This window comes from Amyelois transitella, chromosome W (assembly GCF_032362555.1).
Source record: "Amyelois transitella isolate CPQ chromosome W, ilAmyTran1.1, whole genome shotgun sequence".
Taxonomy (NCBI): domain Eukaryota; kingdom Metazoa; phylum Arthropoda; class Insecta; order Lepidoptera; family Pyralidae; genus Amyelois; species Amyelois transitella.
In genome coordinates, this window is record NC_083536.1 from 1,728,035 (window position 1) to 1,740,851 (window position 12,817).

Below are 12,817 nucleotides of genomic sequence, written 5' to 3' on the forward strand. Positions count from 1 at the left end.
GACATCAATCCATATTTATTTTTTCCTCTCGATTTGTTCTTTAAGCATACTATATAATTTTCACATATGTTTTTTATATTATTTGTCATGTTTTCTCCTGTATATATGGAGCTAATCATTCTCTGCATTTGTTTAATTCCAATATGACCCAGTTCTATATGTACATTATGTATTAGTTGTATGCTGAATTTCTCTGATATTATTATTTTGTCTTTTTTCTTGACTGTCTTATAGTACACATTGTTTTTCGAGTTTTTTGTAACTTGACTTTTCTACACTGTATATATTCATTTTCCACTTGATCTTGTAGGATATCTTCTAGTGTTATTGTGTTTACTACTTTTAACTGTTCCTCTATATTGTCTTCTGGTTCAAGGACTGGATTCCTGCTTAGGCAATCGGCTTCAATGTTAAATTTACCTGGACAATATTTTACTTGGAAATCATATTGTGATAAGTAATGTGTAAGATCACCTAATTCTTCATCAGTTCTAGATTTTATGTTCATATTCTCCAGTGGCTTATGGTCTGAAAATACAATGGTTTTTTTACCTATTAACAAATGCTGCCAATACTGTATACATTCTTTGATTGCAAGACATTCCAAATATATTGCTTTCTTCCTTTTTTGTACTTCATTTAATTTTTTTGAGAAGTATGCCACTGGCTTTTCTTCATTGTTTTGTTGTGGTTGTTTCAAAACTGCTTCTTCTCCTAATATACTAGCATCTGTGTATATGTGGATAGGTAAATTTGGATCATAGATTGTTCATATTGGCTGAGAGCATAATATTTGTTTCATTTCTTCAAATGATTCTTGACATGCTTCAGTCCAGTTAAATATTTGCTCTTTTCTCAATAGGCTATGTAATGGTTCTAATTTTATTGCTATAGTATATTTGGCACATATTTATGATAAAAGTTTATTTTTCCCAAAAACTGTCTCGCATTTTTCTGAGTTTGAGGTGTGGGGAAATTTTTTTTGATATCAAGTTATCTTTCAGCGATCTGACTGAATTATTCTGTATTAAATGACTCAAATATTTGACTGAGTCTTTTGCAAATGTGCATTTAGAGAATTTGAGTTTCATGCCCTCACTTTTAATTGCTTGAAATAGTTGTCTCAGTTGTTCGATATGTTCTGTGAATGTTTTTGAATATAATAAAATACCATCGATGAAACAAACTGTGAACTCACTGAGCTTGTGCTTCCGTTTAATATTACACATTATCCTTTGGAATATGGCTGGAGATGTCTTCAAACCGCAAGTCAAACAAGTCCATTGGTAATGGTCTTCCTGAGTCACAAATGCAGTCTTGTATTTATCTGTAACACGTAAAGGTATAGACCAGAACGCTGAATTTAGATTTAGTGTTGAGAAAAACTTGCAATCTCTTGTTTTTAATATGAGATTTTCAATAAGGGGGAATGGCTGTGACTGAGGCACAACTATTCTATTCAAGTCTCTGAAATCTATGCATAACCTTGATTTTTTATTTTCATCTCTTTTATAAGCCAATGCAACTGGTGCTGCAAATGGGCTGTAAGATTCTTCTATTATATTTTTTTCTAGTAATTTCGCAACCTGGTTCTCAATTTCCTTCTTGTCTTCCATAGTGCAACGATATGGTCTTTTACTGCAATATTTTTCTATTTGAAGATCAATGTGTGTTTCATAGTCACTGACCTTTCCTATATCATATTTATCCTTTGCAAACACAGATTTGTTACATGATATTAAATTTTCAATCACTGCTTGTTTAGTATAATCTAGATGGTTAATGTAAATTGCAAATTTTTCTCCTCTGATATCTTCATTATAGTTTACAGAATTTTCAGATTTTGTTTCCTTATTATCAATATCTGTTTTTCTTGTTTCCTTAGAAACTATTTCACATTCTTGTTGAGGTATTTTTTGACAAATGTTTAACTTTTCATCTTGAACTAGGGAGAATTCTTTAATAAAGTCTAGTCCCACTAGGAAGTCGAAATCGAAATTTTCCTCATCTATTACAAAAACCTTCATTTTTTTTCCATATCACAAATAGCTATGTCTAGTTCTACCATTCCTTTTGCTTTTTTAACGCCATTAATTGTTTTTAAATTAGTATTATTGTAACATATGCCTTTCATTGTTTTTATCTTTAGCAATTTTGAATTGATCAATGATACATTAGACCCTGAGTCATAGATCCCAAATACTTCAACATTTTTATTAAGTACTAATTTAAGCTTAATCTTAAATAATAGTTAGACACTAAGCCAAATAAAGAAAAATGTACAATTTGCGAAAAATTTAATAAAGGTGCACGATATCATCCAGAAGATTTCTGTTGGTTAGTGTCTAACTAAGCCAAATAAAGAAAAATGTACAATTTGCGAAAAATTTAATAAAGGTGCACGATATCATCCAGAAGATTTCTGTTGGTTAAAGCAAAGAATAAATATTGAAAAAGCTAAGAGGCAAATAAAACTTGTCAACAATTCTGAACTAGAATGTGAATTGCAGTGTGAAGACCAAAAAAACGAATAGTGCCGCCATTGATTAAGCTTAAATTAGTACTTAATAAAAATGTTGAAGTATTTGGGATCTATGACTCAGGGTCTAATGTATCATTGATCAATTCAAAATTGCTAAAGATAAAAACAATGAAAGGCATATGTTACAATAATACTAATTTAAAAACAATTAATGGCGTTAAAAATGCAAAAGGAATGGTAGAACTAGACATAGCTATTTTTGATATGGAAAAAAAATGAAGGTTTTTGTAATAGATGAGGAAAATTTCGATTTCGACTTCCTAGTGGGACTAGACTTTATTAAAGAATTCTCCCTAGTTCAAGATGAAAAGTTAAACATTTGTCAAAAAATACCTCAACAAGAATGTGAAATAGTTTCTAAGGAAACAAGAAAAACAGATATTGATAATAAGGAAACAAAATCTGAAAATTCTGTAAACTATAATGAAGATATCAGAGGAGAAAAATTTGCAATTTACATTAACCATCTAGATTATACTAAACAAGCAGTGATTGAAAATTTAATATCATGTAACAAATCTGTGTTTGCAAAGGATAAATATGATATAGGAAAGGTCAGTGACTATGAAACACACATTGATCTTCAAATAGAAAAATATTGCAGTAAAAGACCATATCGTTGCACTATGGAAGACAAGAAGGAAATTGAGAACCAGGTTGCGAAATTACTAGAAAAAAATATAATAGAAGAATCTTACAGCCCATTTGCAGCACCAGTTGCATTGGCTTATAAAAGAGATGAAAATAAAAAATCAAGGTTATGCATAGATTTCAGAGACTTGAATAGAATAGTTGTGCCTCAGTCACAGCCATTCCCCCTTATTGAAAATCTCATATTAAAAACAAGAGATTGCAAGTTTTTCTCAACACTAAATCTAAATTCAGCGTTCTGGTCTATACCTTTACGTGTTACAGATAAATACAAGACTGCATTTGTGACTCAGGAAGACCATTACCAATGGACTTGTTTGACTTGCGGTTTGAAGACATCTCCAGCCATATTCCAGAGGATAATGTGTAATATTAAACGGAAGCACAAGCTCAGTGAGTTCACAGTTTGTTTCATCGATGGTATTTTATTATATTCAAAAACATTCACAGAACATATCGAACAACTGAGACAACTATTTCAAGCAATTAAAAGTGAGGGCATGAAACTCAAATTCTCTAAATGCACATTTGCAAAAGACTCAGTCAAATATTTGAGTCATTTAATACAGAATAATTCAGTCAGATCGCTGAAAGATAACTTGATATCAAAAAAAATTTCCCCACACCTCAAACTCAGAAAAATGCGAGACAGTTTTTGGGAAAAATAAACTTTTATCATAAATATGTGCCAAATATACTATAGCAATAAAATTAGAACCATTACATAGCCTATTGAGAAAAGAGCAAATATTTAACTGGACTGAAGCATGTCAAGAATCATTTGAAGAAATGAAACAAATATTATGCTCTCAGCCAATATGAACAATCTATGATCCAAATTTACCTATCCACATATACACAGATGCTAGTATATTAGGAGAAGAAGCAGTTTTGAAACAACCACAACAAAACAATGAAGAAAAGCCAGTGGCATACTTCTCAAAAAAATTAAATGAAGTACAAAAAAGGAAGAAAGCAATATATTTGGAATGTCTTGCAATCAAAGAATGTATACAGTATTGGCAGCATTTGTTAATAGGTAAAAAAACCATTGTATTTTCAGACCATAAGCCACTGGAGAATATGAACATAAAATCTAGAACTGATGAAGAATTAGGTGATCTTACACATTACTTATCACAATATGATTTCCAAGTAAAATATTGTCCAGGTAAATTTAACATTGAAGCCGATTGCCTAAGCAGGAATCCAGTCCTTGAACCAGAAGACAATATAGAGGAACAGTTAAAAGTAGTAAACACAATAACACTAGAAGATATCCTACAAGATCAAGTGGAAAATGAATATATACAGTGTAGAAAAGTCAAGTTACAAAAAACTCGAAAAACAATGTGTACTATAAGACAGTCAAGAAAAAAGACAAAATAATAATATCAGAGAAATTCAGCATACAACTAATACATAATGTACATATAGAACTGGGTCATATTGGAATTAATCAAATGCAGAGAATGATTAGCTCCATATATACAGGAGAAAACATTTTTTTTTTTTTTTTTTATTTTATTTATTAAAGACCAACAGCTTACAATATTAATAACAAGTTAACAGTTATACAAAACGAAAAGCCAATTTACAGGTCTTACTGTTAGAATTTGATTAGTTATTACAAAGGACGAACATATTTTATACACGCTATTTATAACTTAATTAATACAGTTGCAAGTGATAGTTATTATTAAGTAAGGTATGGTAGTTAGATAAGAGCATTTTACATACAAATTAATAAAGAGTATAAAAAACAGTGCATTTATTGGAGCATATGTTCATAAAGCAACCGCTTTGCAGACACTATGCTTGTAGTAAACAAGTCAATGTCGACTGTTCTGGAGATACTATTAAAGTTATTACCCACACGCAAGATAAACGAATTTTTGCGATATTTGGTAGATACCACGGGAACAAATATGAGGGGACTGGATCTGAATAACCTCGAGGGAGCAAAAAGTTGAACCTTTGCTAGAAGTTCAGATGAGTCGACGGTACCTGAAGCTATCTTAAGTAAATAGACTAAGTCAGCGACGTCTCGCCGAACCTTTAACGGGATCAGATGATGCCTTTTACACATGTCTAAATAGCTGTCAGAGTTAAAGATAACTTTTTGGCGGAAGCATAGATACCGAATAAACTTCCTCTGGATACTCTCAATGCGATCTATGTATTGATTGTATCTGGGATTCCAGACTTGAGAGGCATACTCCAGGTGAGGACGAACGTAGGTACAAAACAGTACTTTTATTGTTTTGAGGTCCTGAAATGACGATGCACATCTCAGAACGAAGCCAAGCGCTTTGTATGCTTTCAATACTATCTTGTCAATGTGTGTGTCAAATAACAATTTCGAATCGTGATGTACACCAAGATCACGTACAGTTGATGAACGCTGTAGGGGTTGTTGTTTGAGCATGTAATATGTGGATATTACGTTAAGTTTTCTAGTGAATGTTACTACGCAACACTTCGACGGATTTAGGTCAAGTCCATTGCGACAGCAATACTGTTCAAGCCGGGAGATATCAGCTTGAAGCGCATTGGCATCATCCTGAGATGATATGGTACAGAATATCTTCATATCATCGGCAAAACAAAGTAGTTGAGATGTGTGTAGGCATTTTTGAATATCGTTAACCATAATATTAAAGAGGAGGGGCCCAAGTAGAGAGCCCTGTGGAACACCGCTTGGAATGTCTACCCAACCAGAAATATAGTTTTTGACTACTACAGCCTGGGACCTATGGTCTATGTATGAAGAAAACCACCTAAGGAGATCCCCATTGATTCCCACCGAAGCAAGCCTCTCCATAAGCACCTTATGATCAATGCGGTCGAAACATTTAGAGTAGTCGGTATACACTACATCAACTTGTTTTCCAGCCTCCATAGCTTGTGTAAGATAATCGTTAAAAAGCACTAAATTGGATACGGTAGACCTTCCTCTAAGAAACCCATGCTGAAAGGAAGCAAAAGAACTTTTCAGTGCAGAGTATACTTGATTGTATATAATACGCTCAAAAACCTTAGCTATTATACAAAGCTTGGAGATCTGTCTATAATTAGATACATCAGTTTTTGGTCCCTTTTTATGAACTGGAGTTATAAATGCCGATTTCCACATACCTGGAACAACTCCCTCATTCAGCGACTTTCTAAATAGTAAGGTGATTGGGATTGAAATCGATTCAGCAGTGGCTTTGAGGAAATGCGCTGGTAAGTAGTCAGGTCCGGCTGATTTAGCTGTGTCGAGCTCTAATAAAATTTTCTTCACTTCATCCAATTCAATACTAATGGTCGAGATATACGAGACGGGGAGATCAGACAGCGAACTGGGATTAGTATTGCTATTTTGAGACGGTGGCGTTGCCTGAGTGAAGTTGGAAAGAAAGTAAGATGAAAACATGTTACATATTTCATTACCAGTCGATACTTGAACATCATTATACTTTAGACTGCTGGGAATGGTACTAGATTTGGAGTTGCTTTTTGATTTGATATATGTCCAGAAATACTTAGGGTTTTTTATAATTGATTTTTCGACGTTATTAAGATATGTTTGATGACATTCCCCCTCCATGCGCCTTACTCTGTCTCGTAGTAGCAAGAATGTCTCGAGATCGGCACGGTTGCCGTAAATGTTAAATTTACGTAGGAATTTGTTCTTTTCTCTTATTACTTTGATCAAAGCTTTAGAGTACCAGATAGGGTATGTTTTATTGGTGGACTTAACAGAAGGAATGTATTTATGGATAAGATTATTTATATAATTATAAAAGTATTGTAAAGAATATTCCATAGGTTTATTAGAGAACTCAGTGTACCAATCAACCCTCTGAATTTCCGAATTAATTGAATTATAGTCACCTTTATAAAATAGACTCTTCGTAGTGGTAGCCGGTTTTAAATAATCGATAGTGATAAAATCTACGTTAATTGATAAAGCACTATGGAGGGGGTCAATCTGCACTAGGGGGTCATGACACTCCACCACTTTTACTATGTCGTTCGAAATTACTAGGTCTAAAACTCGACCCTGGGTATTTAGTACACCATTATATTGAGAAAAGCCATGCATGTTCAATTCGTCAACAAGCAGACATTCGGTTAACGATTGGTAGTCAGATGGACTGTAACTCAAATCGTTATTTAAGTTCCAGTTAATTTTACTCATATTGAAATCGCCAACTATTAAATATTTGTCTAGAGGGTTCTGAAAAACAATGTCATTAAGCTTATCAAAGTAATTATATAATTGTTGAGAGAATGAGTTGCCTAAGTTTTGTGTGCACAAATAAAGGACACATACGTTTAATTTAATACAAGACTGTTTACCAGAATCAAATATTAATGTTAACCAGAGATCTTCGGCAGATGAGCTGTAGGTAGGTTGCGTGTCAACTCGTAAATCTTTACGAGTTGCAATAAGAACCCTGCCACCCTTTTTCTGCTTTGTGAAAGAATAATCGCGATCGCGACGCCAAACAACATAGCGGTCATCAAATATCTCGCTGTCGGCGATCCCGTCTAACAACCAAGTTTCTGTCAAAATTACAACGTCATAATTAGCCGAGCATATATTTCGTTTGAATATATCTGTTTTAGTTCGCAATCCCCTCACATTTTGATAATAAATATTCAACGATGAACTGTAATCCATAAATAAATGGACGAATAAATATAAGAAATAGAATAGTTACAAAATATATAAAGTGTACGGTAGCAAGGAAATAAATATAAGTTAGCCAAGTTAATAGCAAAAACTCGCCTGCGAATAGAGCGGATAGGTAAATAAAGATGATAATTAAAATGAACAAGTAGAAGTGAGACGGGTATATTATTGAATGTGTGTACTACAAGCATAGCAGCGCGATAAGCAATACAAAAGACGCTCGGGAGCGAACAAAAGAAGTCATTAGCTATGGAATGTGTGCCAGCGGTGCTAAACAGTTGAGTTAGAAAGATGATACAATAAAAATAAATGTGTGACATGCACTGTAAATAAAGTTTTGTGTATCTGAAATATTGCTCCAATAATAAAAAAATATTGGTTACAATGAAATATAATAGGAAACAGTCTAAGACAATCTTTTTAAATCATTTTCCGTTTGAATTATGTGGATTTTGGAGGTATCATTTTGCCGAACATGTATTTTACCGTATTTTACCCACACATATCGGTATCCTAGCTTGTCTTTGAGAGCGAGCTTAGTCTTCGTCAGCAAGTTTTTCATGTCCGACGTGAGATGATCATTCACGTAGACGCGCTGCGCACTGTCCCGAAAACCAATATCGCTGGCCGCCAGGTGCTTGATAGATCGCGCCGCAGCCACAAAATCTTCCTTCATGTATCTATTGGTGAAGTTAACCACAATGGATTTATCTTTGCTATTATGCAGTGGTACCCTAGCAACATAGTTTATAGATGTCTTGGGAATTGGACACTTGATGTGCTTCCCAACTGAGTCTACTATTTCGAATAGATTTTCGTCTTTTTTCAGGGGTACTCCCTTTATTTCCACATTGTTAAGTCGAGACCATTGCTCCTTAGCAGCGAGGGATTGCTTACATCTAGCAAGATCCTCTTGAGTGGACTTTAGTTCATTCCTAAGGAGATCCACATCTTGTAATTTTTCCTCAACAGCATCGACTCTGCCGTTGCATTCATCTAATTTGCTGCTGTTAAATTCACATGAGGCTCGAAGATCTTGGAGATCATTCTTAATAGTTTTTACATCATCCCTCAGCGTATCGAGACTTGAAAGGTGTTTCTTTAGATCCACGATCTCTTTGAAGATTTTGTCGAGAGACATCGGTTCTTCACAAGCACCACTACCACTGACAGTGCTCTTACAAGTAGTGCATTTCCAAACGGCTCTTCTGTCTGGCCCAAGTTTTCGGTACCCTGCTTCAGTGATTCCGGCACAAGCGAAGTCATAAAACTTTTTACATGAAGAGCATTGCACACCATCGTTGAACGATTCATTGCATCTCCTGCATGTATTCATGGCTATGGATTATAAAAACTACCTTTGATAACTTTGGAACTTGACTTGAAAAATGTTGACGACTACTGATTTTTAAGTTAACTCAAATAGCGTGTGGCTTTTACCAAGGTTCGACCGAGACTGACATGACAAATAATATAAAAAACATATGTGAAAATTATATAGTATGCTTAAAGAACAAATCGAGAGGAAAAAATAAATATGGATTGATGTCTCACTTAGGTCCTGCAACGAAGGAGCGAGGTCCTCTGACACGAGTATTCTATACTTACTAGAGGGCCTCAACAACTGGCTTTGTAAAACTGTTTTACTGAATAAACGAATTTTGAATTTTGAATTTTAGAGTATATACCAACATATATAAATCACTCTATTCTAAGCGATGGAATAGATTTTCAACCTCATCATATGTTAATGTTTTTAGCCAATTTTTCACTAATAATTTACAATTGTGTGTTGTTTTAGAATAAATTGAAATTTTTTTATTAATAATATTATAAAGGTAAGTACTTTGTGAGTTGTATTGTCGTCTTGCAGTAGCTGTTTTTACTATGTTATTTTTGAATGTGGGATTACATCTGATTTTGTTTACCAATGTTTGGTTTAGCCTCTCGTTTAGGCCATTTGAAAAAGGCGAGTTTACTGCTGTAAATATTATTAGAATTTTCTTTTCTTTTAAAAAAATCTTTAAATTCCTTAGAATTGATTCCCGGGTATTGATCTGATAGTATCATTTCAATGTCATCAGCTTCTGAACATTTTTTTATGAGTTTGATGAAATCATTTGCATTTTGAGTACTGGATGTCAATATATATGCATATCTAGTAAATTGATCTGATAGTAGATGTAAGTATCTCTTTGTCGATCTGGATCCTCCGAAACCTCCACTGGTGTCAATGGAGCATATTTGAAAAGGTTGTGGTGGCCAACATGATCTCGGAGTCAGACGCCGATGTGGAGGAGGTGCCGGTGCCGGCTCCGGCAAGCCGTACCACCGTATGGCGGAAGGCACCCCCCCTACCGACCCCTGAACCTAAGCCCAGAAAGGGCATAGGCAAACGGGGTAGGAAGGGAAAGGGCAAGAAAGGGAACTCTGCCCCTACGGCGCCTGAGCCGGTACCGTTGGCGACTCCACCACTGTCGTCACCGAGGTCGGCCAACTCTCCATCCTACGCAGCCGTAACGGCTGCGCCGGCGTCACGGCCACCCGCCCCGCCACCGGCTCCTGGGCCATCAGAAGTGCCCTGGAAGAAGGTGCCGGAGAAGGGCTCCAGGAGGAAGGCCGCCGCTGCCGCTGCCCCACCCCGGGGTAACCAGGCTGCAGCCAAAAAAGAGAAGGGTCCACAACCGCTCAAACCCTTCTCCGGCACCTTCTTCCAGGGCACTTCTGATGGCCCAGGAGCCGGTGGCGGGGCGGGTGGCCGTGACGCCGGCGCAGCCGTTACGGCTGCGTAGGATGGAGAGTTGGCCGACCTCGGTGACGACAGTGGTGGAGTCGCCAACGGTACCGGCTCAGGCGCCGTAGGGGCAGAGTTCCCTTTCTTGCCCTTTCCCTTCCTACCCCGTTTGCCTATGCCCTTTCTGGGCTTAGGTTCAGGGGTCGGTAGGGGGGGCGCCTTCCGCCATACGGTGGTACGGCTTGCCGGAGCCGGCACCGGCACCTCCTCCACATCGGCGTCTGACTCCGAGATCATGTCGGCCACCGAGGCAGCCAACCTCTCATCCGTCGTCTGGTTTGCCGGCGTACGGCGTTTATCGGCCGCCAGTGCGGGCCGCATACGTTTCTCCGGCAGGAGACGGTCCTGGAGGCCCTCAAAACGGGCGTCCAGCACAGGACCCATTGTGGTGAGAATGAGGCGCTGCAGCACCTCAGTCTTCTCCTGCCGGAATTCCGTCCGACGCTCCCTTTCTACGGTGGCTCTGAGCTCCGCCATTTCCTTCTCAAGTGAGGAGATCTTATTTTCCATGCGCTCGCAGATTTCGCGCAGGCGCTCAGTCTCCTCACCTGTCGACCCGGAGCTCAGAGCCGACATGACCTTCTCTAGGGACGCTGCAGCGTCCTTCAGGCCCTTTTGAAACGTACCCTTGAGGTTCCCTGAATGGGCCGCAATTTCCCGAATAATTTTTATATTCGTTGCGGCCTGGTCCCCAAGGGTGCCCTTGTCTGCGGGCGATGTCGCCTGCAGCGTCTCCGCCTTTTTGGCCATCTCGGCCACGACCTTTTCGGCCTCGTCGCGCTTTGCCGCCACTAACTCCCGACGGGCGTCAGCGGACAAAGTCGACTTCGGCCGACCACCTTTTTTGGCCGCTTTCACGGCCTTCATAGTTGGCGCCTTGGGCGCTTTCGGTGCCGGCATTTCTGCACTGGCACAATCATCCCCCTCACGGCCCCTTTTTGGAGCCCGCTGCCGGGGTTGCTCCTCGAACAGACTCTCTACGCTCACCCATTCCGCATCGGAAAGTGAGCCAGCCTCTGGCTGCGGCGTCAGAATTAAGGGACTTACGTCGGTCTTTATGTCGGTGTTGCACAAGAAAATATAAAATGATTGTAAATTTACTGAGCACAACTTTAATAAGTACTGATTTAAGTGTTATTAAAGATCAAGTCTATTTACTGGTTTTATTATTCTACCATATCTTGATGATCTAGGTGCTGTTGATGGTTGAGTGAGTGTTGACTCCAGCATGTGATTAGAACTACTTGGTGATGAACTTGTTGATGTCGGTTGAGACTCCAGGGCAGCAGGTGATTGTGGTGATTGTTCTGGAACCTGTTGTGTTGTTGGTTCTTCTGTATATTTAATATCAGGAACTACCACTCTGTTTCTGGTTATGTCTGCTTGAGTCTTGTGCAAATGACTGAAGTTTCTGCGTAGTATTTGTCCTTGATCAGTTTGGATGATAACGGATCTTGGTAAACCTTCAGGCCTTTCTAACACCCTTGCCCCCTCCCATTGACGGTGAGCAACTTTGTGTCTGACCTTCTCATTAATTTCAAAAGAATCTGGTTTTTTAGTGTACCTATTACCATATTTGGCTTGTACTTCTCTTAGTCGTTTAAGCTCAGTGGTCACTCCTGTTATTATTTTTGGTTTTAAGTTGTTGTCGTTTATAGGTAATGGAGATCTGGTAATTCTGCTGTATAGACGTTGATTGGGTGAACCTAAAATATCATTTCTTGGGGTATTTCTCCAGTTTAATAAAGCAAGTTGGACATCAGACTTGTCCATACTGCATTTTTTCAATATGTTCTTGACTACTTGAACTGCTTTTTCAGCAAGCCCATTGCCCTGAGGGTGATGTGGACTGGAGGTGACATGGTTAAATTTCCACTCTTTTTGAAAGGCCTTGAATTCTCTGGACATGTATTGTGGTCCATTGTCAGTTTGTAGCTCTTCTGGTACTCCATGCACGGCAAACCATTGTTTCAATTGTTCTATAACTTCATACGATGACTGACCTTTTAGCTGTTGAAAATCCACATATCCGGAGTAGCTGTCACAGATTACTATGTAAGTTTTACCTTTTAGTTCAAACAGATCAGATGCAACTATTTGCCATGGAAGTGTAGGAAATTTTTTAACTAGCACTATATCTTTTATG

The 12,817-nt window shown here is 37.8% G+C and overlaps 2 protein-coding genes across 2 annotated transcripts; both read right to left on the reverse strand.

Moving 5' to 3' along the window:
* Positions 1-8,283: 8,283 nt before the first annotated feature.
* LOC132904025 (uncharacterized) lies at positions 8,284-9,213 on the reverse strand. Its single transcript, XM_060953950.1, has one exon. The coding sequence runs from the start codon at positions 9,211-9,213 to the stop codon at positions 8,284-8,286; it is 930 nt and encodes a 309-aa protein (XP_060809933.1).
* Positions 9,214-10,383: 1,170 nt separating this feature from the next.
* LOC132904026 (mitogen-activated protein kinase 7-like) lies at positions 10,384-11,571 on the reverse strand. The gene has a single exon (XM_060953951.1). It carries the CDS (start codon positions 11,569-11,571, stop codon positions 10,384-10,386), a length of 1,188 nt encoding a protein of 395 aa, XP_060809934.1.
* Between the last annotated feature and the right edge of the window lie 1,246 nt (positions 11,572-12,817).